Source organism: Oenanthe melanoleuca, chromosome 12 (assembly GCF_029582105.1).
Source record: "Oenanthe melanoleuca isolate GR-GAL-2019-014 chromosome 12, OMel1.0, whole genome shotgun sequence".
Lineage (NCBI taxonomy): Eukaryota > Metazoa > Chordata > Aves > Passeriformes > Muscicapidae > Oenanthe > Oenanthe melanoleuca.
In genome coordinates, this window is record NC_079346.1 from 19,044,284 (window position 1) to 19,070,654 (window position 26,371).

The 26,371-nt window shown below is 46.3% G+C and overlaps 1 protein-coding gene across 3 annotated transcripts in view; it reads right to left on the bottom strand.

Moving 5' to 3' along the window:
• Nucleotides 1–26,371, bottom strand: part of IQSEC1 (IQ motif and Sec7 domain ArfGEF 1) — a 272,134-nt gene that overhangs the window by 133,920 nt on the left and 111,843 nt on the right. The window contains exons 4-5 of one of the 3 annotated variants that reach the window (XM_056501272.1): nucleotides 22,497–22,583; nucleotides 732–776 (exon numbers count right to left, since the gene is read on the bottom strand). The exons of 1 other annotated variant lie outside the window; for it this stretch is intronic. In XM_056501272.1, coding sequence (XP_056357247.1) covers nucleotides 732–776; nucleotides 22,497–22,583 — 132 coding nt within the window. The remainder of the gene's footprint in view (nucleotides 1–731; nucleotides 777–22,496; nucleotides 22,584–26,371) is intronic. One more of the 3 variants, XM_056501273.1, reaches the window with a different exon arrangement.

Here is a 26,371-nt window from a genome sequence, read left to right on the forward strand (position 1 = left end):
GGATAAGAATGGAAGATTAATTACAGAGGGGCCTTGCTTTGAGCAAGGTTAAACAGAACAGCTTCCACTGTTGTGTTCAAGTGACATCACCTGGGACAAAGTCACATCCTCAACCCAGAACATCTCCAAACAAGACTTGCACCAAACCAGCTGCCCACTGGAGAGGTAGGGGCTCTGCCCCAGCTTTATCAAAGGAGCTCTGTGCCTTTGATGCACTTCCCAGCGAGCAGGGATGAGAACAAAAGATGCAAGGTACCCATTTGATATGCAGCATTTAACAGGGCCAAGCATTTCTTCCTAAATGGAGTGATCAAAGTAAAGCCCCAGTTCTGGCAGTGCCTTCTGTGACAGAGCTCTCTGAAGGGTGGGTGCTTTTATCAAAATGCTGAGCAACAGCAGCATGAGTGACATCTCCACACAACTGCTCCCCAGAGCAGCACAGACCTGCCAGGACAGGCCAAACATTGGCACCATGAAGGATATAAAAATCTGAGAGGTGGTTTGTGCACAGACACACCTTCTGTCCCTCTGAGAACAAGCCCAGGGTTTGCAGCTAGAGCAGCATGTCAGGCTGGAAATCCCAGAAAAGAGCAAATTATGCCCTCTCAGGAACACCCAGCTATTGTGGCAGTGCCTTTGCTGGCTGTGCCTTGCAGGACACAGCTGGGATGTGCAGGGCAGGGCAGCTGTGTCACTCAAAGCTACAGCCACAGCTGGGATTGCTACAGTACCTGAGTGGGTCAGTTGAGACGCTGCTTCCTGTTTCCAGTGAAGTCCTGAGGTGACAGCAAAAGAATAAAATTATAAGGCATTAAAGTATAACCCAAATTAAAAGCATGAACTATTCAAAAATTCTATGTCCTTAAAAACCAACGACTTTACATTCTCTTCCTTCTTACTGACATTTCAGAGTGCTTAGCATGCCATTAAACACAAATAACCCCAAAGAAAAAACCCACCACCCTTTCCTAGATTAGAGAGAGGGGAATTAGAGAAACCTTTGTCTGAGTAAGTCACAAGCAGACCAATTTCCAGTATTCTAAAAGCACTCCATCCTTCTCTACCTAAGTGAGTGACTTTTACACTCTGGGGCTTTCTGCTCCCTACCCAAAAAGGCAACTGTAGAAATTATTGCAAACTGCAGAATTATTGCAGCACAAAGTTCAGGTCACTGTGAGGACTCAGGAACTTCTCTAAGTGTGTTGATACTTGAGCAGCAATATTTGACATGCAGTGTGGTGTAATTACCCTTGCTCTCTCTCAGCATGACTCCAGGTTTATTATAATTATATCTATAATACAGAGGTATATTTTTTGGGTGAAGCCAGGTTTTTTCACAGGCTGTAATAAAACATCAGCCAAAGCCCCATTATTTTTAAATGGTTACTTGCACTCATCCATTTCTATCCCTTACACAAATGGCCACAGATCAGCCTTTGCTCACAGAGCCATAAACATGTACAGTCTGGGGAGGTTCATAAAACTCACATGAGAACTGCATTAATTATATTTACAGTGGCCATTCATAAATCAATGGCAAATCTTTACTCTGAATCCCAAGATTCCTAATTTGTTTACAAAAATAAACAGGGTGGTGTGAAGGGAGGAGGCCATAAAAGCAGCAAGAATTAGCTGTACAGAAATGGAAACAAACCATATTGTCCAAACAGCTTTTAACTAAAGCTTTAAAATTAAAATAGCTTTGGGGAGCTTATGCCACCCTGCAATTTGTTTGCCTCCCCAGTTCAGGATTTGTGAATAGTGCTGAATTTTGGGGGGGTGGCTCACATATGCCAGCTCTGAGGCTGGGAGTTGGTGTAACCATGGAAAAGGGTGAACTTCATTTCCTCACAGTGCAGTCTCCTGCTTCCCTCCCTGTGCTGTGCAGGTGCCAGCCTGCTCACTCAGTGGGGCTTTTGCCTTGCTTTTAACCCAGACTTGCAGAAAAAAAATCTCTGAGCAGTTCTGGCCCTTGGTGCTCTGAATAAATAACTAAGCATTTCTCAGGCACTGTCTTTGTGCTGTGCATACAGAGGAGATGCTAATGAGCAGTGATTAGCCCCAGCACACCCTGGTGACACTGGGCACTCCTTGCACAGTCCCCAGGAGCAGGATCAAGCTTCATTAGGAATCCTGCCTCTCCTTCCTGGAGTCAGGCATCCCAGGCACTGCCCAGCACCCAAACCCTCAGTCAGGAGAGGCACTTGTATTTCTGTATTTAAATACACCCAGGAAAAGCACAGCTCTCACCAAAACCAGCCCTCCTGGAGTCACAAACCACAGGCTCCTCAGGGCTGGGAAAGGCTCCAGGATGAGTCCAGCCATTCCCCTGGCACTGCCAGCTCCATCCAAGCACACCACCAAAAATGTTTCCTGAGCCCTTCAGGGATGCTGTGCCTCTGCTTGCCAGCCCCCTCAGGGAAGACATTTCTCCTACCCCCAGTCCAAACCTCCCCTGTATGGTGAAGATTGGATATAGGAACAGTGGCAAAGACAGGAAAAGCTTCTGGAGCTGATGTGGAGAAATTCCCTGGCGAGATCCCCACACTGTGGGGAGGAATCTGGAAACCAAGCCCTACAAAGGAGGGCTACACCCCAGAACTGTTATAGTCCAGCCTTTTTACCTGGCCACCCACCCCCAGACTCAGCCTGGCACTGTGGAAAACCTCAGGAGAAGTCTGACAACATGAAAACCAACATTTAATGGCTACAAAAACCCCCTGTGGAAACAGGAGAAATAAAGTTTAAGTTCTACCAAAAGATCTGGGTACAGAAAGTTAGTTAATTCTTATTGAATTTACAGAATACTATAATCACATCATCACTCCCCTTCTTTCTTTCCAGCTAAAATCCCATTTAAGTCTTTTGGTTTCTTTCCAAACTGCTCAAAGATGGAAAGTTAATTTAAAACATAAAAATAACCCAGATTCTGAATACAATGTCATTAAAGCTGCAGCAAATCAAAAATCTCATTGCATGCAGGGTCACTTCAGGAATGAGAAAAATAGATCTCATTTAGGTTACTTCAGAATAAGGTTTGTTCCTTTTGTTTTGCTTTTTAGCAAATTAACTGGGCAGGAAAATAAAATACTGCACTGCTGTGAAGAAAGTGAGCAGGAAGGTCTGACAATCCTTTTATTCCTAACAGGCACTGGCTCAGGACATTTGTAGCCCAGAGAGAAGCACAGACAATATCTAATGATGAAGCCATTAAAAATATTGTTAAATATAACAGACTTGTCTATATATGTATCATTTCCATTGGTATTAATAAAGATATTTTTAAAAATTCCCAGAGTACCATTAACTGCAGAACTATGCCCAAGGCTTTGAGTGAAAATTGAGCTGAGGCAGAGCACAAACTGCCTGGAATTATCAGGGAATGCTCCAAACCACCCTGGGGGCAGTTTTCTGTCTCCAGCTTGTTTCCACAGAGTTTGCAAGGTCCTTCCAGATGGGCAGTGGAGGAAATGTGCCCCAGTTTCACCCAGCTGAACATCATCTCCTGTCATGCACATCCCTGACATTTCAGGGAAAGGGCAGGGGATGGTGGCACCAGCTGTAACTGAACTGGGACCACAGGGGGATTATTTCCTGCTAAGGTGGGCAGCAGGAAACCTGAAGAATGTGTGTCATTGTTGGGAGTAACAACTGCTTTCAGGGCTAAAAGGATTATCCAAAGTAGGGATATGCATAGCTCCTGGATCAGGAGCTTGCCTAGAGCTTCCAACAGTGTCCATCAGCACTGGAGCTGTGACCAGCCCACTTCTGCAGTCCATCAGGCAGGAGAAAATACAAACATTTCCAAGAAATCATTGGTCTAAAATTCAGACAGTAGGCTTTGGGTATCCACAGACAAAAATGATAAACACAATTCTAGTCAAGAGTTCTGTCCTGGAGCACAAAGCAAGGCCACAGGCTCCAACTCCTGTTATTGGTGAGCAGAGAGCATTCCCAGCCACTGGTGCCTAAAGGATCTTATTCCACAATGTTTCAGCAGATTGAAGGGAAACACACAATTAGCTCTTGGCATCTTGAGCCATGATGCAAAGCTCTGGTTTACTTTGCTTTTTTTTTGTTTGTGATGAAAGAAACTGGTTTTTGTAAAAAAAAAAAAAAAAAAAAAAAAAAAAAAAGCCAGTGTAACTGAAGCTTATTTTGGACATAGTCTAAGATGGAGCTCCTTATACTGTGTGACACAGAGAGGGTCTGGAATGAAGAGTGAGAAGGGAAAACCTCCAGAGGTGTTTTGCTCAGCTGTGACAGCAGACTAGGGGGGTCACTGACCTGGGGCTGCCCTTCAGCTCCTGCCCCTCCGTGTGGGGCAGTGCCAGGGAGGATTTGGAAGATGTCCCTGTGCCTGCAGCAAGCCCCAGGGTGGCAACTGCTTCATTAGCTGCTCACCAGAGGACAGAGGAGACCCCAGCACCACTCTCTTACTGCTGGCAGAGCCTACAAATAACCACACAGCACAAGCACACATCGTGCAAGCAGCCAGAAAAATATCCAGCTTGAGAAAAGCCAAGATACTCTCCTGGCACGAAAACACACAGTGGTGACAGATGAAATAACTGCAGCTGAAGCAAACCCCCAGCTTGATCCCAAATAAAGACTGCGTAAATATATCATCTTTTGGCTAAGAAGGGAGATTCACTTGGAGCATCAGAGTACAAAGATCTGCTGTGTGCAGACAGCAGCTCAGAGGGGAGTGAGGGGAAAGGAAAAGGCAGCTCTGAGCTCTGTCAGCCCCTGTGCTTGCAGCACTGTGCTGCTGCTCCTCTCACACTGAGGGAAGGAATGCAGAATTATACATTAAATATTTAAGACCCTGTCTGGGGTGTTGCTCAGCGAATAATTGCTGCTGCTTGGCACAGTTTCTTCCTAGGAGCTGGCAGCTCCCAGAAGAAAGGGAAACCTGCTCACTGCAGCCTGGTGCTGTGATGCTCCACGTGTTCACACACAAAGGGGAACGAAATTATTTCTTTATACTCCAAAGTGCAGCTTCACCAAACAGAAATCTTTATGCCCTTGCTTGAGGATGGTCTGGCACACCATGGATCCCAGTCTCAGTGCTCCACTTGGAAGGAAAATTCCAATAGGCAGAAAGAAGAGGACAGAAGGATCATCCTCAGCCAGGACACCCCATCCTTTAGAAACAAAACTGGAAATGATAATCCAGCCATTCAAAGAAAATCATCCCTTCATATCCCAAGCCATCAGGGAGGGCTCATTCCCAAAAAACCCCAAAGGTCCCTGAGCTCAAGGGACCCAGGGCCTGGCAGTGCAGCTCCTGTCACACTCCTTGGCCTGATCTGCCCAACAAACAGCCCTGAAGGGACAAGCTGTGGGATTCTCATTTGAGTATGGTGGAGCAGGAGCTGATGAGGAGCTGGGTCCCCTCCCAGAACTCGGGGGGATCTGCTGGAGCTCTGCCTGGAGCGCCCTTTATCAGCCACGCAGCCTGCATTAATTAATTAATTAATCACATTAACAGTGGGAGTGAATCCAGGCTCTGCCAGGCACCAGGGGCAGGGCACTGCCTGCCCTCCTCCCCTCCCCTGGCCCTGGCACTGCCAAGGGTCACTGCCAGCCAGGGTGGCCCGGAGGGATGCTGCCTTCCCTGGGACACACACCCAGGGACACAGCAGGGATGCAGCTCCCAGGGAAGCTGGAATGGCTCTGGCAGCTGCACCAGCTGATCCAGCTCAGCAAAGCTGTCTCACTGCAGGTCTGGAACAGCCCCACTCCAGAGGGTTCTGCAGGATTGCATGAAACAGCCTGAGAGCAGTCACTGGAACTGAAAATACACTTCAGGTGAAACCTTTCTGCTGGGCACACAACTGAATAGCTGAGCTTGAAGAACTGGCACTGCTCACCTATGGAAAGGCAGCTCTCAGAGGGAAAGGACACCATGGAAACTCCTGCTTCTCATTTTCTCTTCTCATACAGTTGGTTTCAAGTATTTTAATGAACCATTTATTCAAGGAAGTGTTTAAACACGTGCTTAATGCTGCTCTTAGAAACAGAAAGCTTTCCTTACTTGGGGCTCAAGTGAATTGCATTCCCAAAGCTGGGAATGTGCTGGACCCCTTGTTAGGTCTGAAGTGCTCCCACTGCCTGACCTCAGAGCACAGCTTGTTTGCCCAGTCACTCACACAGAACACTCATTTGTGCCCAAACACTCATTTTTACAGCATGCTTTCCGAATAAAAATATAATCGCAGTATCTCAAAGAAATTTTAGATCTGTAAGAAAAGCAATGTCTAGGAAACAAAGCCCTGAAAGCCAGGAGGAAACAGCCAGACTAGCAAGGCTCAGCTGGCTTCATTAATTTCAGAACACTGTGCAAAAGTGAAATTGAATTTCTGTGCAAGGACAACAGAATTACATTAAATAAAACCCATTTGTGCTTCCAAACGTGGGGGCTGCATTCCTAGAGCAGTCTGGAACAGTGGGAGGACCTGGAGAAGCAGAAATGATGTAATTTCTGTTTTGTAATAACACACACACACTGTACAGTGACAATGTCACTTGAAAAATTAACTTCCAAAACCTGCCACGAGCTAAATTAACTCCAACAACAACACCTGGAGGTTACTGGCCCTGATGTTCAGGATTTCCCTGCTGTGACTGCCTGGTATTCAGGCAGCCCAGCCTTCTGCTGGGTTTTCCAAAGGAGATGCAAGCTCCCAAGCCCTGAGCTCTGAGATAAAAAAACCAAAAAACTTTATCAGGGACCCACCCCAATGACAAGAAGCAGTTTAGAATTTGTTACCTGAATTTATTAGCTGAACATCTACCCAGCACTGTTTTTCAAGGTGCTATCTTGCCAGAGGAACTGATTTCCTATTAAAATACTGCAGTGATGTGGTTTTGGCTTTGTTAGAAGTGAAGCCCATCATTTAAATTGCACTTATTCCCAGAGTTACACAAAGATCAGATGTTTATTAACAAGCTTCACTACTATTTGCAGCTCAAATTTAGAACCCTGAAAACAAAACCAACTCATACATGCGACGTGGGAATTGAGGTTTTCCAAAGAAGGAAGAGAAGGAGCGTTGTGATAGCAGCAGCCAACTGTATATAACTCAGTTTGAAGAGATTAAAGCTTCCAGATCTATGTTTAATCCCCTGTGAGGCCAAGGTCCAGCCTGCTAATGTAATCTGAGAGATGAAGTGTTTGAAAACTCTTGTTCAACAACATGGTTGGGCAAACTTGCTTTCCACCAGGAGTCCTCTCTGGTGTCTCTGGCCAGCAGCAGCCTTCCCTTTTTGTTTCTGCATCATCTGCACAGAAAGTGATGCTTGTGAGAGCCACAAATCCCACAGCCCTTCCACATTATGTGAAAGGTTCATTGATGACTGTGGATGGAGCACTGGGACTACCTGAGTTAGGCAAACTGCTCTACCCTGGGTGAGCAAAATCCCATCAAGCAGCCCAGAGAGACACCCTGCACAGCTCCCCACACCCAGGGACCACCAACATCCCACTCCTCCAAGTGTCCTCCCATGGCTTTTGACATCACCCTGCTGAAAAACAACAGAAAACACAGGCTGGTGAGTAAACCTGAACTGCAATTCGTGTTTGAATCTCCTGTGTCCTTTTGCCAGCTCTCCCACTGTCCTCCAAAACCAGCTGCCAGCAGCTCTGTGGCTGGATGTGCCATGGTTTAGTTGAGGTGCTAGGGCAGGGATTGGACTGGATGATCCTGAAGGTCTCTTCCAGCCCTGTGATTCTGTGCAAGTGATGCAGTGGAGGATAAGAACCTCACCAAGGTGAATACACAACAAACACACCCCAAACTGGCCACAATGCATCCCATCCTAGGACACAGACTTACAAGAGCACCACTGAAAGCTGAGCCTGTTCCTGTTGGTGCAGGTGGATTTAAGCACACTGTGACAGCTGCTGCTGGCACTCAGGGGTGGCTCAGGGACACATTCCACTCCACTTTCCCCTGCTTGTTTCACCTTCCCATCAGCAGCCCTACATGCCCAGCTCACGGTCTGCAGCTCCCTGCACTGTGCATCCCACAGGGACAGGAGAGCAGTGGGGTTGGGCAGGACTCTGCTCCCTCTCCAGATCCACAGGAGCCCAGCCTGCCCTGCCAGGCTCATTTATCACCTGCCATGACAAAACCATTCAGTCCTGCTGCTCTCCAGAACCATCAGCATTACCATGTCAGAATTCACATGACTTCCACCCTATTTCAGTGCACCCACTCCCAATCAATGAATACCCCCTGCTGCTATTGCCAGTGCTGCTCTCCTGTGATCACCCAGCAATTCACACAAGCAGCACATTACAAGACACTGTGGATCAATGAGCATCCCTCTTTTGTTGCCCAGGAAATGTACAGAATTACACAAGCTGCTAAGTGTATTCAAAGTCCTGCAATCCATATGCTGCTTCCCAGCCATTCAGCAAAGCTGCATTTATTATCTTAATCTCATCATTTCTCAAAAGGAAAATTGACAGAGATATTTCAGATAAGCAGATTTAATGGCTTAAATTCTAGTGCACTCTGTCAGAGGTTATGATGCTCCTTTTTGAAGACAGAAAACAACCTCTTTATCACTCCACATGCACAGTCAATGTTTCAGTGACCCTACTCCTCTGCAGGCTCAAACCTACAGGCTGAAAGCAGGGTTAGATTTTTTTAAAAGCTTTCTGGAAGCAAAGGCTTACAAACCTGAGTTAAATAACATGCAGTTAGCCAGCAGAGAATCCAAACCCAAACCAAACTGGAGCTACGTCAGCAGGTCTGTGGCCACACAACAAAACGTGGGGTTAGTGGTGTGTGTGCTGGGAAAGGATGGGCAACTACACAGCAGCTCCTCAACTGAAAGGAAACAGGATTTTCCAGCTAACTGGCACTTTGTTTTATCAATTCACAGTAATAATAATTTTCACTGCCCTGAATTTTGATACTAAAAGGAGCCAGTACAACAAACTACAATAAAATGACCACATGATTTGCACAATTCAAGAGCTCCTGAGTGCTCCCCATCCTAGATTGCAGTGTTTATGTCTAGTAGAACAGTTCAGGGTGCCTTTGCACCCACCAGGACTCGTGCAGCTTTGGTGCAAACCCAGAAATCAGGATGAGCAGTCCCGGATGCCTCCAAAGGTTCTGGCTGCCCTCTGGATGCAGCTGGATGTGTTTGGAGGCCAACCATACCTGGAAAATGCACACACACAGAGCACTGAAATTCTTTGGAAAAGCCTCCAAAACACAAAGAATGTGGAAGGAAAATGTCAAAGTGAGCACGAAACGAGTCTTCCCCATTCCCTGGTTTTACTCAAAGACCATTTCATCATTTAACTTTTCCACACCAGAGAACCAGATGGAAGAAACACCTGCACATCTGCTTGGAGGAGGCACCACTTCAGCTCCAGTTTTAACCTGCACAGCCCCACATTTTCCCACTCCAGGTTACAGGCAGAGCATCTTACATGGACACTGACAAAAACTGACCCCAAATGTTCCTGCTCCTCAGGTAACTGTGGGCTTTCTGCAGGGGGACCAAGACAGGTCCCCAGTGAAAGCTGAAAGCCAAGATTTCATTTGGCCTCATCTTGAGTAAAGACTTCCTGCTGCTCCACTGCACACCTGAACCTTTGCCTCCCTTCATGGCTCTTTGATCATCCTTCAGTCTTTGATGAAAAACATCAAATGAGCTGATAGTGCCTATTTGTTGCTTTCAGCTTTGCTTCTAAAAGCAGTGGCTGCTCCCTGGCCTTAGCCCTGGCTATTTCCTTCCTCCAGGCACTGAAGTAATCAACCCAAGGACAACTCCTGCCCACATCTCCCTTGGAATCCAGCATAAAAATTAAACACAAAACCTTCAGTGAGCTCCCTCAAATCAAAAAGAACAACAATTTGAAAAGATGACTCAATACTGAAGTCATAAAGAATGTCCTGGTGGGCTCCTGAAGAGCTCCAGGCATGTGGAGAGCACCTCAACCCCAGGCTGGATGCTGGAGGCACCTCCAGCACTCTGGGAAGCTGAGAGTGGTGGGCACAGCTGAGAGTCACCCTCACAAAGGATTAAATCAGGCTTTAATCAGACTGATGCCTTAAGTTTGAAGCTTTTCTGTTCTGCTTGGGTGTGCAGCTTTTAGTTTTATATTAAGGGTTACTGGGATCTTTTGACAGCGTGGTGAAGACAAAACAGTCCTATTCCAGCTGGGGACTCCTGGACAATCTGTTCAAACTTCAGGCCCTTAGCATAAATAACATGAACAGAGGAGGGCAGGCAAGCCAGCAGGGAGGATGAAACTTCATGATTTGAGGTTATTAATTGGACAGTTGACTTCTGTATGCAAATGGACTAAAACCTATAAAAATGTGAGATCTCGTGACCGAGCTCTCCTTTGCTTCCATCTTGGAGCCATCCAGGACTGTGGCACTGCTACTGCCAGGGTGTGGCCTTTGAAGGCCCCTCAATAAATACTTTATTCCTCTTTATTGTTGAATTATTAAATTTTTATTATTAAATTTTATTCCTCTTAACTCTGCTCCAGCTCCTTAGGCATCGAGACCAGCACGACCCCAGCAGAGTGTGTCAGGGCCATCTGCCAGGGGCAGGGGCAGTGCTGGCAGAGACAGCTCCTGATTAATAACACTGCTTGGGTGACAGGGGAAAATGATCTCAGTAACATGTCCTGATCAAGATTAATTGTCTCACACCCCAGCCCCTGGCAAAAGCGTGTCGTAAAGCAGCAATTACAACTAATTGAATCCTCTGTAAAAATGAATCTAAGTGAAGAGAGCAAGATGGATTTCAATGCTAGCTCATTTTCAGGTGTGCAATGCTCCAGTGATTGGCTTGAAAAAAAAAATTCAGAGGTGAATGAGATGTGACATACTTTCTTTAGGATAGAATGCTTACATTAATGGGTCATAAATTGGGTTGATTTTATGCATTTGTTCTAGGAATGCATCAGCCAAAGATCATTAAAGGCCAAAGAGCACACAAATAACATTAAAAAAACCTAAATACTTGAATGGGTATGGAAGAGGAAGGACTGGCTTGAAGCACTAGAAATTAGAAAGGGACAGATTTTCATTATCTTGTTTTGCACATTTACACTTGAATATAGGAAGCAAATGTAAATCAAAGAAACTGCATTTGGTTATTTGAAATTCCAGCTTCCCAGCTTGTTTAGCAAATTAAGATAACTATTTTCAAATCTTCTCAAATCTCAGGTCTAAAGGGAAAACAGCAACACCTGCTTTTTACAGAAGTGGCTGAGACAAAGCATTCCTGGCACATAAAGGTGTTTGCTGGGCTCCCAGAGCTGGGCTTTGCTCTCCAGGCTCTGCAGAACCCTCCCACACCAGCACCTGTCCTTCACAGAAACTTTAACACCAAGTGCTTGCCCTGCACTCTCTGGTTTATAAACTTTGGTTTATGGACCAGGCAGCTGGTCTAGGGGAGTGTCCCTGCCCATGGCAGGGCTGGCACTGGGTGATTTTTAAGGTCCCTTCCAGCCCAACCCACGCTGTGATTCTGTTCCATTCCAAATCAGCTTCTGACCCTGCAGTGTTCTGTTGCTAGAACCAGAACTGCCTGGCTCTGACAAGTCCCTCCCTTCCCCAGAAGGTCCCCAAGGTCTCCTGGAGGGTCAGTGGCTGGAGACACCTCCGGGTCCCAGCAGGGACAGATGGCAGCGGGGCTGGGGCACAGAAGGTCAGCTCACAGCTGGGAGCAGGAGGCTGGAGTGGATCCAGACATGGCCAGAAAAACTCTCCCTAAACTCATGAATGGCATTTCTCCTCGTGGATGGACTCGGTGCAGTCCTGCCTCTCCTCATCCATCCATTTGTGGCAGCTCAGCACAAGGAATGATCCCTGATTCCAGAGAGGAACTGGGACCTGGAGCCCCGAGCTCCCTGCTCATCCTGAACCCCAGAGTCCCTTTCCTCTGCCAGAAGGGTGAGCCAAGGGAGGGAGGGGCAAAAACACCCAGGGAATGGGGATAAACACCCAGGGAATGGGGATAAACACCCAGGGAATGGGGATAAAATACCCAGAGATGGGATAAAATACCCAGGGAATGGAGATAAACACCCAGGGAATGGGGAAAAACACACAGGGAGTGGGGATAAAATACCCAGAGAATGGGGATAAAATTCTCAGGGCATGGGATAAAATACCCAGGGAATGGGATAAAATACCCAGGGAATGGGATAAATCCCTAGGGCTGCTCAGCCCATCCCCTCCTGGACAGGGCCCTCCCAGCCCTGAGCAGCTGGTGCAGTTTGGGGAGCTAAAGGAAAATGGGAAACCCATTCACTGAGGTTGGAAAAGACCTCTTAAGATCTTAAATGCAACTTTCAGCTGAACACCCCCATGACACTAAACCATGTCACAAAAAATGAGAGGACACCCTGTAAATACAGGAGTGATATAATTAGCTATTATAAATTACTGCAGCAGAGGAAGAATAATAAACCTGGATTTTCTGCTGATTTATCAATAAAATCTGTAGAATCATATTGTTACATACCTTTGAATTATCAATTTTTTTGAAAAGCTACTAGCCTAGGAGAGGTATTACTGTGTGTCTGGTTTTCTCATAGCCCTTCCCAGACAAGCACCAGTGGCAGGGGGATGTGAAACATTTCCTGTGCTATTAAACACAAACCTTCCCTGGAACACATCCTGCTTACACTCCAGAAAGATGGGGGCACAAACAAACAAATAAACAGCTTATTTAGTCTTATTATAGTCTTTTTGATAATAAAATATATAAATAACATTGGCTGTAGGGCATCCTGCCATATATATCCATATTTATCCATATCCATATATATATATATATATATATATATCCATATATATCCCCATATATATATATATATATATATATATATATATATATATATATATATATATTTATATATATATTTATATATTTATATATTTATATATTTATATATTTATATATATATATTTATATATATATATATATATTTATATATATATTTATATATTTATATCCATGTATATCCATATATATCCCATGTCCAGTGTCCCCAGGGTGCAGAAGTACATCGAGCTGGTTTCCTCCCTCCCTGGCAGCCCCATGGACTAAGCCAGGCAGGAGAGATTTATTTACTGGGAAAGCTTTGGGAATGCTGCATTGGAGCTCCCTCTAGCCCCCACGCCAGGAAACAGTCAATTCTTGAAAAAAAAAAAAAACAAAACTCAAATTCTAACACCCCCTGCACGCCATCCTGGCACAGCACAGAGACAGCCAGCACTCCCACAGATGTTTGGATGTGTATTTTTGGGGCAGGATTTTCTGAAAACTCCCTGCTCCACTTCAGTATTCGAGGTCAAAAAGGTCCATTTGTCAAATAAATATTCCAGAATACAAACGCTGCCCTTGCAAAACCGTGGCTTGGGGGGTTCCAGAGGGGGCTCAGCCTTTCCCAGCAGGGAATTCCAGGTGCCCACCTCTTGGCAGTGCCCTCAGGGACTGTCCCAGGGCTGCTCACTCCAGTGGCACTGCCATCCCTGGGCACCTGCTCAGGAAGGAGCTGCCTGGGCCATAAAACACTTTATAACTCGAACTCCTCACCAATCCTGAGCTGCCTGGAGCGGTGGCAGTCCCTGTTCCATGGCACAGCTGCTGCCTTGGCTAAGGGAGCATCTTAAAGCCTTGGCTGCAGCTGGGTTGAGATCCACACCCTGCTGCATTTCCCAGGGGATTATTTCTTCTCCTGCATTACACAGTATTTTCTTTCAGCTAGTTAAAATCTACTTTGGGAGATAAACCTCTTAATTTATCTCAGTTGAACTGGTTTGGTTTTGGATTTTTTTTTTTTTTTGCTCCATCTAGTGGTGCAAAAAAAAAAAATCCATCCTGTTCCAGCCCAGTGTCCACACGCTGCTCTGAGCTGTTTTGGTGACTTCCCACAGTTGTTAATGGAGAGAAAACAATACAAGAGCAGAAAACAACAGCAAGGCAGTGGTTGCTCTGCAGAGCTGGAGTGTCACCCACCAATTTCAGGCAAAACCTTGTAAGAGCTGAGTATATTTGCAAAGGAGAAGTCCCCGCTGCAGAAGAAAACCAAACCAGCCTGATCCTAAATGGTGCAAGTGCCTAAAGGTGCTGATGGAGGAATTCCCCACTTGAACTCCTCCAAAGCAGCAGCTTCTTTTCAGCCCTCTAAGTTCATGGAAGAATAAAATAAAAAAAATTAAGAAAAATGCCATTTCTACTTCACCTTCCATCCCAAAATCCTCAGTAAGACAGTCTTCACTCTTCACAAAAACTGCAAATTGACCTAGGAATTGAAATTTTCCTGCTGGTACCTTTCCCTGTTTCATAATAATATGCAGCATTTTAGGTCATCTTCTTCTAACTCTGGTTAACTAAGAGAGCCCCTGCCAGCCTCTGCTGCACAGCCCAGGGATGCACAGCATGTTTAATTCAGCCAGCCATGATTTATTCAAAGAGGGAAATGTTTACTCCTGCAATTCTGCACCAGGGAAGGTCAGCTCTCTCTCTGCTCCTGAAGAGAAAATGCCACAACTCAGGGGCACTACAGCTACAAACTCACACTCCTCCAAATCCCAGCAACCCCTAATGACCCTATTTCCCCTTAATTGGAAAACTACTGGGTAGAAACACCCCATGCCAGTGTCCTGTGCCAGCCAATAATGCTGGTCAGGCTTTGCCTTCATTTTCTCCTGAGACTCATCATTAACTGCAGCCACTTTCAGATAATCACCAGCTGCTCCCCAGGCTGGGGGGTTTAATGTGCAGGGTTAAATCAGTCTTGCTTCTTTGTTTTCATTTGCACAAATAGATAAAAGGTACCCACGGAAAGACTGGGCAGAGCTTCCCCTCTGCAAGGGAATAATTACAGTGCTGCAGAGTTCAGCTCACTGAGGAGAGAGTGCTAATCACTGTTTATGTCTGGGAGGGAGATAAGCAAGTCAAAATATCAGACATTCCTACTTTTTCTATCGTTGGGAAGCAACTCTGAGAAACTCTTAATTATAGAGCAAAAGACCCAAATGGTGAGCAGTGTTCACACATTTCAGTGTTTTACCCTGCCCATAAACATCAGGGCACTTCCAGGGATATAATGAACTGCAGTCACCCACTACACTATTTTTTGCACACATTATTTTGAAATTTTACAGTGGGAATGAGTGTTCTTTCTCTACATTGTAATGAAAAGTGACTAAGAAACGTGTGAAACTGAGAGCATTCAATACCAAAGAACAGCAGCAACCACAGAGAGTGAGCAGTGAGCAGAAATGATGCAGAAAAACTTGCAAATTCATGAAAGTGGATTATTCTTGCACCAGAAAATCCCTGCCCAGGCCTGGGACACTGCACAGTCACAGCCAAGGCAAGCACAAGCAAACATCTCACAGCAAGGATAGAGACAAGCCTCAGAGAAAAGCAAATAACTTGCATTCTGGTTTTATAGAGATTCCTCTGGGGGGAAAAAGCACATTGTAAAGATGAGAGACAGCCTCAAGCTGCCTTCACAGTTCTTCCCTGCTTGATCCTGGAGATTCTCCTTTTATCCCATCCTCAAAGCCACACACAAGCACAAATAAATACCTGCTTTTCTCCCTACATCCAGACAGTGGGGAGCAATATTTTACTCATGATAACAACTACAGATTTAAGAATATTTTTTCCCCTCTCCCAGACCTTCTTTCCCATTATTTTCAGGGTTATAAATGCCTCTGCAGAGAAATTCTGTTCCCTGGTGTATCTGCTTGCATTGGTTAAGTTTGGAAGACCCAAGCAGCAGAAATTTTGTGGTTATTTTAGAGCCACAGGAAATGTGTAACCAACCAAGAGCCTTGTGGGCAGTGGGAACTTGCACACCCATGGACACAATCTCATTTATCCAGCTGCAAGTTCATTCCTTCAGTGACAGCCTGGTGCACAGCTTTGAGAGAAATATTTTCACTGATGAGGCAACAGAAGCCATGAGCAGTGATCTGGTCCTTGGGCTGATCCAAGGCTTGCACAGAGGCCAAGGAGAGGAGAAGGCAGAGCTCAAGGCAGCTGAGGATGGAAGCAGACATGGAGAGGGGATCAGAAATGTGCTGGCTCCCCAGAACCTGCACCAAGGAGAGGAAGAAGGAACATCCATAAAACGTCACATGTATGGTGTGAAACCAACTCCAGGCAGCCTAGCAGAGACTCTGACAGCAGCTGCCCTCCCACCCCACATCTGGGAGAGAAAAAATCCCCCTGGGCTGTGCCCTCCACACCACACAGCAACAAACTCACACTACACCTCAGGACTCATGGCAGCGTTTATTTGGGTTGAAAATAAAGTGTGCACTGTAGGAATCTGTTTACAGCTGGGTGAGCTCTCAGCACTGGGCAGGAGGAGAGGAGGCAGGGCTCACACTGCAGCACAGGGTCCCAGGCAGGCACACAGAAAGGGAGGAGAGGAGAGATGGGCTGGATGGACACTGGGCACTGGAGCACTGGGGGAGCCCAGCTGCGCTGTTATCTTGAGGATGGGCTACTAGACCCCGAAGGTGGACAGCAGAACTGGTGCAGGACATTATCTTCCCTGCCAAGGAAGGGGAGAGGGGCAAGAAAGAAAAGAGACAGAGGAAGAGAATCACAGGGAACAGCATTAGGAAAATTCAGCTTGAAATCTGTTTGCTTTTGTTTTCAAATCCACAAATACTGTGAGTTGTTTGTAAGCACCACCCAGTTAACCCATTTCCATCTCAGAGACAGGACCCTCCATGAAGGGATGAACAGCCCAACGAGCCAAGGCCAGCACTGGTGACTTAAACCCTCAGAAAAGCACTGCTTTGAAAGGGCCACTTCTGTTTTTCCCATTAGAAAAATTACATTAGGTAGTTATGTACATACCCAGCCTAATGTGGCCTCATGTACATACCCAGCCTAATGTGGCCATGGCCCCTTTATTTTTACCACACTTAGGACTTCCCACAGGTGTTTTCAGTGCCCACATTCTGCTGGAAGTGCAGAACAGCTCACACACACAGAGCTGGTGACACCAGCTCTGCTCTCACTCCCCCTCCCTCCCCAGGTGCCAGAAGAGCTCTGTCTCCAGGAGTTGCCAGCATCATGAATGGTGCCACGAGGCAGGAGCAGTTTGGAATACCCACATCTGTAATGCTGAGTGCTTTATGGCAGGGAAGGAGATGCTGGTGGCAGGAGGCTCCAGCGAGGCCACGTCTGAGCCAGTGACACACCCACGAGGGGCTGCTCCCTTAAAGTAAAGAACAGGCTAGAGGAGGAGGATGGATAGGAACACAATGAAGGAAGGAAAACAAGAAAATCCCAAACCAAACTTCAGGCTATCCTGCCAGTTCTCCTGACTGTGCTCAGGAACACAATCCACCATTTGCAATCCCTGCATCACGCAGGCGTCAAGTGGAAAATTACAAGTATTACTCTAATTATGCCAGCTTTCCTTTGCCATAGGGTGTGAGCACAGATGCCTTATGTAATCAGCTGAACCTCACACTGACTTAGGGCAGGATTTGGTCACAGTTTGGATCTGGTCTGCTCTGTCCATCTGCATCCTGCCTCTCTGGGCGACGTGCTGCTGGTCTGAGCAATGCTGCTCTCACTCCTGTGCTCAGCTTGAAAATTAAAATACCATCAAGCTTTTACATCTCTGCATATTCTAGACAGTGCTTTAACATGCTGAGGTATACAGCTAGGCAATTGCAGTTAGAAATCAGATCCCTATTCAATATTTTTTCAATATTAGAAAATGCCAATGAACAGTCATATCAGCAGCACAAAGAATTCTGAAGTGCAGCTCCTTCAGATATGTCTTCACCTGGGATTAAGCACTGACTGGAAGCTGCCACAGGACCAGGGATTCTGCTGCAGGGGGTGGGATGTCTCTAGAGGTGTTTGTAGGGAGGACACAAGAAGTATTTGCTTTGTGTCTCAGAGAAGAGTACAGTGCCCAGCAGTGGGAAAAAAGAAACTGAGAGGTGCAAAGTACATTTATCTATAAAGGGATATTTTTCATTTTGGGGGTATAAGCTATTTCCCAGTTTCCCCTGGCTGTGCTAGTGTGCAAGAATTCTCACTGTGCTCTTGAGAAGTGTTAAGGGAAACCAAACCACTCCAATACATGATAGAAGCATCTGAAAGCTCAGGGGGAGCCTCTGTGTTAACCAGTTGTGGTGGCAAAACAGCTCTAAGGCCTCCCAGGGGCTCAGACAGAAAGAAATGGCACAATCAATCCTTCTATCATCGTCCACACAGTGGTTTGTTGCATGTAAGCCAACATTACCTGGTGAAACAAAGATTCCACATTAAAATTTCACACAAGTACAGTATTTTCAGAATGATGGTTTTACCTCCCAGAGGTGCTGATTAAACATTAAGCAGGCAGAGACTGCAAGAAAATGATGGGATTTCTTTGGTATTATAAGATCCTTTGCATTATCATTTTGTTTTCACAGGTCTCACTGGGAAAAAAAAAGAAAAGAAAAATCTCTAGCTTCATGATTTAAAATATGGTCTTTGGACATGATAAGGGCATCTAATTTGAGATTAGAATGATGGAAGGTAGAGTGGATGGAGACAGGAATGAGTGACAGCCAACATTTCATGCAAATCAGAAGGAGGAAATCACAGTTATGAATAACCACATCAGATGGAAAGATGCTCAGACATTAGTGGTAGGCAAATCTGTCCACAGTTGCAGTTTGCATTCATCAGCCTGTTCCATGCCCACAGAGGGAGTGCAGACAGGAACAGGGCTGGATGTCCCCAGCACAGGCACTTCTGGATGTGAATCCTGCTGTGTGTGAGGTGCCTGCACACATGGGATGAGGCTCTGACTGAAGTTTGTGTCACAGAGTCCCAGCCTGGCTTGGGTTGGAAGGACCTCAGAGCCCACCCAGTGCCACCCCTGCCATGGCAGGGACACCTTCCCCTGCCCCAGGTGCTCCAGCCCCAGTGTCCAGCCTGGCCTTGGGCACTGCCAGGGATCCAGGGGCAGCCACAGCTGCTCTGGGCACCCTGAGCCAGGGGTTCCACCCTCCCAGGGAGGAATTTCTTGCCCATATCTATTCTAAAGCTACTCTCTGTCAGTTTAAAGCCATAGGAAGCGTGTTCAGAAAAAGCTGGGAACAAATTTCCTCAGCTAAGGCACAGAGGAGATTAAATTAAATTCCCTTTCTCCGTTTTATCTCTGGGCTTTGCTCAGCTCAGCTTCCAGCCCTGAGGTCTCTGAGATGATGATGCAGCTGCATCAAGCCAGAGGCTCAGCAGCTGAAGTACAGGACTACCTGGATTTCTGCTTCTGGAAGCCTCTCCAAGGTGTCCCACATCCCCTTTACTTTGCCCTTCACACATCAAATCTGCATTCCAGTGATCTCTAACAATCCCAGAGCAGCTCCTGGAACCTTCCAACCAGAGGCCCTTGTTTTACTCGGGAGGCAGGAAGGGGAAGGGAGGCAGAGAAGCCAAGCTACAGACATTGCTGGTCTATTTTTTAATTCCCAAACAGAAATAACCCAAAAAGTGCAAGCAGAGGAGGCATATGGGCTAACTGGAACCCAGACAATATCTAGCTGGAAGGACACGACATGCTCAGGCTTCCCAAGACTTCCCCTGTAATAGGAGAAAGCAAGATAACTTGTATTATTTCTGTCTTTTTGAGCATTGTAAAATGAGTGAGGGATTACTGCAATAGATGCAGTTATTAAAAATGCATTATTTCCCTATTAACAATTCAAAACAGATGCCAAAGATCATCTTGACTCGAAATAAAACTGCTGGAGTGAATAAAACATCCAGCAATTAGCCAACAGCAAATCAGAGATGCTCCAGATTTCACTGTAGTGCATTCATTAATTGCTTCTTTCAGAGCAAATTTAATTTTTAATTCTGGGCTACAAAATTAATCCCTCTGTGTATTTTCTAAATAAAGCCTCAAAACTGAAGCCAGACCAAAGCATCCACGTCTGTTAGTTTTGTTTCTAATGATTTCTATTTATAAAATGATAAATGGGAAGACTAAAAGCTGAATTTAATACCATTAAGTGTATGTAGAAATGCAAAGCCCAATCCTGTTAGAGCTCTAGTAGCTCATTTTCATTCACAGCCATGGGATCCCCATGCACAGCTCCTGTACAAAAACAGGGGCATCATTTGACTCAGAGATTGCAGTTGTGGGGACAGCAGTTTGGGCAGAACAACTGCAGAAATGGAAATTATGGGTACAGCAAACCAGTGCCTGTAAGAGCCTGGCTCAGCACAGCAGCACATCTGTGAGCAGGGACAGCACTAACACCCCTCTGGAATTTGAAATTCAATTCCATGGACTGTAATTGTCTATTTTGAAGCTCTTTTTTATTCTTCCCAAGAGCAGAGTGGGATGAAGGATAATTTGTGTTGGAAGGGGGTTGTGGAGGTGTGGACAGTGCAGTCCTTGCTCAGAGCAGGGACAGAGACCCCAATTCCTCTGCTGGCCTCTGTCCCAGCGTCTGCCCAAGCTCATGCTGAAAGTCCCTCTCTCCCTGCCTTGTATTTAACTGGAATTTTCCTCACTGCAATTTGTTTTGGGTGCCTCCTGAGCCTGGCAGAGACTGGCTGCAGCTTTTCCGTGTTCTCCAGAGCCCCAGACTGCTCTGGGTTGGAAGGACCTTAAAGCCACAGGCAGGGACATCTCCCACTGTCCCTCCAAGCCCCAGTGTCCAGCCTGGCCTTGGACACTTCCAGGGATCCAGGGGCTTCTCTGGGCACCCTGTGCCAGGCTTTAACAACCCTTCCAGTGAAGAATTTTTCCCTGGTGTCCACCCTGCCCAGCCTGAGGCCGTTCCCTCTCCTCTGTCCCTGTTCCCTGGGAGCAGATCCCAAATCCCCCCTGGCTGTCCCCTCCTGTCAGGGAGTTGTGCAGAGCCACAAGAGCTCCCCTGAGCATCAACTTCCTTGAGAGCCAACAAGGTGAGGGATGGGCTCCTTCCCCCCCAGTCCTGAGCCAGCAGCAGGAAATCCCACAGCACACTCTGAGAACTGCACAGCCCTTACACATCCAGAGCAGGGAATTCTGTCTTCACTGCACAAAAAAAAAAAAAAAACAAAACCCTGAAGAAATCCAGATTTTTCAAGCACAAAGTTATGCTGCTCTAAGCTTTAATTCCAGAAGAAATATTAGTGATAAAAATAACACCCTGCATGGAGCAAGACACTGAGACATTCAAGGAACAGCTGGTTTTCCCATCACATCCCTACAGGAAGATCCTTAAAATTAAAGCACTATCAACTAAGGACAGAGGAAAACTAAAAGCCTCACTAAAAAGCAAGCAAGTTTTCATCTCTGCTCTTCACCAAAGGAATATTGAGCTGTCTTACAACTCAACTATGGACTCACCACCACCAAAAAAAAAAAGGCTCTGATGGGAGGGAAAAACCAAACACACAAACAGATGCTGCAACATAAACCAACAGGGTGAATCCAAGCATGCATGGTGAGAGGTAACTACAGGATGGAATATTCAAACCAGAAATATGTTTATGCATTTACAGATTTAGGATTCATTGTTTGCTTTTTGTCTTTCCTTATTTCCCCCTGCAAAGTGATTTTGATTTTTCAGCACCAGGCTTCCAAGATTTTGATATTAATATTATTCATGAGCTGGCAATTATCACCAAGTCGATTGCTAATAGCAGAAGTAAAAATTCAAGACAATATTTTCCATGGCATGCACAGGTTTTTAACAGTTTTCACCTTTCCAATGACTTAGACCAGCTGCCCTTTGATGCTTCTCTAAGATGTTACAATAAACACTGGCACTGACAATGAATTGTACTATGGGATGTAATTGCTGCTCTCCACATTGGATCAAAGAGAACACAGATAGTAAAGGAATCTATGCTAAAAAACGCATTTTGAGCTGGAAAACATGTATTTTTGATGTATTCAGGGCAGACTCTGCTTGGCATGGAGGGCCTGAATGTGTTCAAGGCCCCCTTATTACATGTAAATCCAAGGCAGTGCTGAGCCCTGGGCAGGTCCATGCCTTTCACCTTCAGGGGGTTAAACACAGGGATGAATTCCTCAGCTATTGGCATGGAATGGGCAGGGGTGAAATAAAAGTGTTGCTCAGAACATCATCAATATCCCCCATAAATTATATCAATATTCCAGCATATTTGTCAAGTGAGAGCCGAGCCTGCACTTCCCTTCTCCCTTCCTTTGCAAGGATGTGCCTCTTAAAGCACACGACACTCATTTCACTGAGTAATTCCAGAGTGCCTGAGAGAAGGACTCCCTGCAGTTCTGTTCACAGCTTCCCTACAAGACATCAAAAATACTGGATATTTATTCCAATATTCTTGTTTTGTTGGGTTTTTTTTTTCTTTTTGTTGTTTTTTTTTTTTTTTTCTCTTTTAAAACTTAGGCAGCTACTGCTTGTCTGGTGTCAAATGGCAACGTCAGGGGTCTGTGCAAAAAGCAGCAGTGGGTGGAGCATGTCTACTCTTACCTGTACTCTGAGTGTGTGGCAGGGACAGCTAGCTGGGAATGGTACAATGGAGCTGGACAGCAAAACTGGTGCAGAGTATTTAAAGACCTACGACACAAGGAAAAACACAAAGTCAAAACCACCAGGTGTTGGGAAAGGGGCTCCTGGGGGGCAGGCAGGTGCTGACAGGAATATTGGACACTCACAGGAATGGTGACTGAAATTTGAGGCACAGCTGTCAGTTCTGGATCCCAGGGGACAGAGGGGAGAAGTCCCAGGTTTTAAATGCACACAGCAAAATGATGGTGAGGAGCTGCTGCAATGGAGAATCAGCCAAAGGTTTGCTGCAGGATTAAGATCAAATGCCAGTTCAAGGCTTGGGGTTTGCCTTGCAGAATGAAAGGCAAAAGCTGGAACACTGAGGGTTAAAATCCCTAGGGAAATGAAACTTGCACCTTACTCTGCACCAGTCAGGCTGTTCTGTTCATGGAATTAAAGCACAGTGCTCTGAGTGAGGAGGGAGAGTGCAATGGACATGGACAGAAAGCTTTCTTCAAGCCCAGCAATTACAAACATATTGCAAAATAAAGCATTTGAAAATATGAAAGAACCCAAGTTTCACCTGTGTTTCAAACAAGATTCAGAACTGTGCAACAGCAGTTTAATTGCAATCATGTGTTCTAAGTCTAGAAAAAAACCAAAAAAGCCCCACTTTACAGCACAAAGATACTCTGCACCCCAGATCATTAGATTGGTGTTGTTTCACTAAAACAAAGAGGAGTCACAAAAACCACACAAGGGGCCACATCTTAAGGAAAGCTGGGAAATCTTTAAACATCACACAGCAAATGTCCCTGGTGTTTGTGCCAGGAAACATTAAACAAGGCTCAGCACAGCCAGTCCTCCATAATAAATCCACCTAATCAAATTTCTCAGGACACAGCATTCTTCTAGGAAATCATAAAAAAATAATCAATATCTGTGAGCTCTGTGAGTGGGCACCTGTGGAAGAGGGAGCCATTAAACTGAAAATCCTCATTTAACTTGTGAGCATCCAACCTGGCAGTGAGCAGAGGGTGCATGTGTGTGTTGGGGTACACAAATGCACTTTTTAACCCCCCATCCTTCTCTTGGTGCTTTGGCAGAAGTCTCAGAAGACTGATTTTGATTATTCTGCACCCCTGAGGCTTAAAGTGAATGCAGTGAGGTGACTCTCCTACGAGATCAAACAGAGTGGTCAGGCAAAAAGAAGCCAGGCTTTGCTCAGGAAGGAGTAAGTTACTAATCCCTAGGAAAAAAGACAAAGTCAGCCTGTTCTGAGTCCTGCTGCCAGCACTGTGTCAGCAGCTGCAGGGCCAGGATTTTCTGTTTAAAGCTGGTAACTCCTGTGAAATCCTCCAGCTTTTGGAATTACAGCCCAACCCAGGCACCAGGCACCTCCCCACCCTGCTAACACCTCCCAGGGCACAGCTACTCATGGGGGCACCTTCAAACCCCCTGGAAAGACAAAAAAATTCAAAAGAACAACAGTGAAAACGTTGATGGGCCATGTCACAGCAGCCAGGAGATGCCAAAGCTGGATTTTCTGGCAGGAAAAACAAACAGCAGTGCACAGAAGCTGCTCCTGTCCTGGGGCAGCAGGGCACGAGTCTCACTGCTCACATGCAGGCACTGCTCCCTTGGACCTGCTTCTTTCCAGTAGAAGCAGAAGAAGGAAATCAGCAGGAGACCAAATCAGTAGGAGAATGTTCCAGATTCCATTCCCACCACTGGTTTTTTTCCCCACACAGATCTTTCTTTCTTCAGAGAAATAACCAGTGAAATATGAAGAATATGAAAGAATCTCTCTGGATTCAGCTCTGCTCAACAAAGCTTTTTGAACAGAGCTTGCCCCTGGCTCTTCCAAAAGGATTCTGCCCACAAGGCTCTGTGAATCTGTCCTACTCTGACCTTCCTGGGCTCCAAAAGAACCTGAACAGTGAAGAAGGAAGCTTTCCCAGTGCTCCTGTTGGGGTTTGTACAGAACTGGGGTCATCAGGAGCTCACCTGCCCCGAGCTCCTGTTCCCAAGTGCAGCAGAAATGGGACAGTGAGAGCAGATGGGAGCTCCAAGGTTTGGGGGAGGTGCCTCCACTGCCCCAGGGCTGCAGGAGGTGCCACAGGTGTCACAGGTGTCACAGGTGTCACAGGTGTCACAGGTGACACAGGTACCACAGGTGTCACAGGTGTCACAGGTGTCACAGGTGTCACAGGGTGTCACAGGTGTCACAAGTGTCACAGGTGACACAGGTACCACAGGTGTCACAGGGTGTCACAGGTGTCACAAGTGTCACAGGTGCCACAGGTGTCACAGGTACCACAGGTGTCACAGGGTGTCACAGGGTGTCACAGGTGCCACAGGTACCACAGGTACCACAGGTGTCACAGGTGCAACAGGTGTCACAAGTGTCACAGGTGTCACAGGGTGTCACAGGTGTCACAAGTGTCACAGGTGACACAGGTACCACAGGTGTCACAGGGTGTCACAGGTGACACAGGTGTCACAGGTGACACAGGTACCACAGGTGTCACAGGGTGTCACAGGTGACACAGGTGTCACAAGTGTCACAGGTGACACAGGTACCACAGGTGTCACAGGTGCCACAGGTGCAACAGGTGTCACAAGTGTCACAGGTGTCACAGGTGTCACAGGGTGTCACAGGTGTCACAAGTGTCACAGGTGCCACAGGTGTCACAGGGTGTCACAGGTACCACAGGTGTCACAAGTGTCACAGGTGACACAGGTTCCACAGGTGTCACAGGGTGTCACAGGTACCACAGGTGTCACAAGTGTCACAGGTGACACAGGTACCACAGGTGTCACAGGGTGTCACAGGTGCCACAGGTGTCACAAGTGTCACAGGTGCCACAGGTGTCACAGGTGACACAGGTACCACAGGTGTCACAGGTGCCACAGGTGCAACAGGTGTCACAAGTGTCACAGGTGTCACAGGTGTCACAGGGTGTCACAGGTGCCACAGGTGCAACAGGTGTCACAAGTGTCACAAGTGTCACAGGTGTCACAGGTGTCACAGGTGTCACAAGTGTCACAGGTGACACGGGTACCACAGGTGTCACAGGTGCCACAGGTGCAACAGGTGTCACAAGTGTCACAGGTGTTACAGGTGTCACAGGTGTCACAGGTGTCACAGGTGACAGATGCAGCTGCAGGCTGGGGCTGAGGTGCCCCAGTCCCTGCTGGCCAACACAGCATCTTTGGGTTCCTCCAACCTCTCTGACTGGTGTCAGCCTGACCATAGAGGCTCAGGCTTTACAGACGCTGGTGATACTAATTCTGCCCAAAGCAATGGGGTAAATCTGCTGATGCAATTTAAGATTCGTATGTGGCATTTTGTGCCTTCAATCACCTGCCAAAACAGCACCTGCAATCATCTACCCCTCTGCAATATACCAGAGAATATTCAAGATTCAAATCACCATTTTTTTTATTTTATTTTATTTTATTTTTTTTTTTTTTTAGTTTGGTTGGAGTTTTAATTACTTTTAAAACTTCATAGCTATATGTTGCAATCAGCCTTCAACACAAGTTTGCATTCAAGCTAGAATTAATTTACTGATTTTTAACACTTAAAGACATCAGAAGAAACCCATTTCAATCACTTCTCCTGCTCACAGTCTCACAGATACTCAGCCCTGTGAAGATTAGTTTCCACATCTGTAGCTGATGTTCTTCAGAGGATGATCATAAAGAGAGCACAGGCACTTCAGCACAGCACAAGACAAAGCACTGAAGTGACAAATGCTGCTTCTGCTCATTTCAGTTCCTGGCCCACTGCATGTGCAAGTTTGGCCATTCCCATTTCCAGGCCCAGCTCCTTCCAGCTCTCCCCTTGTGAG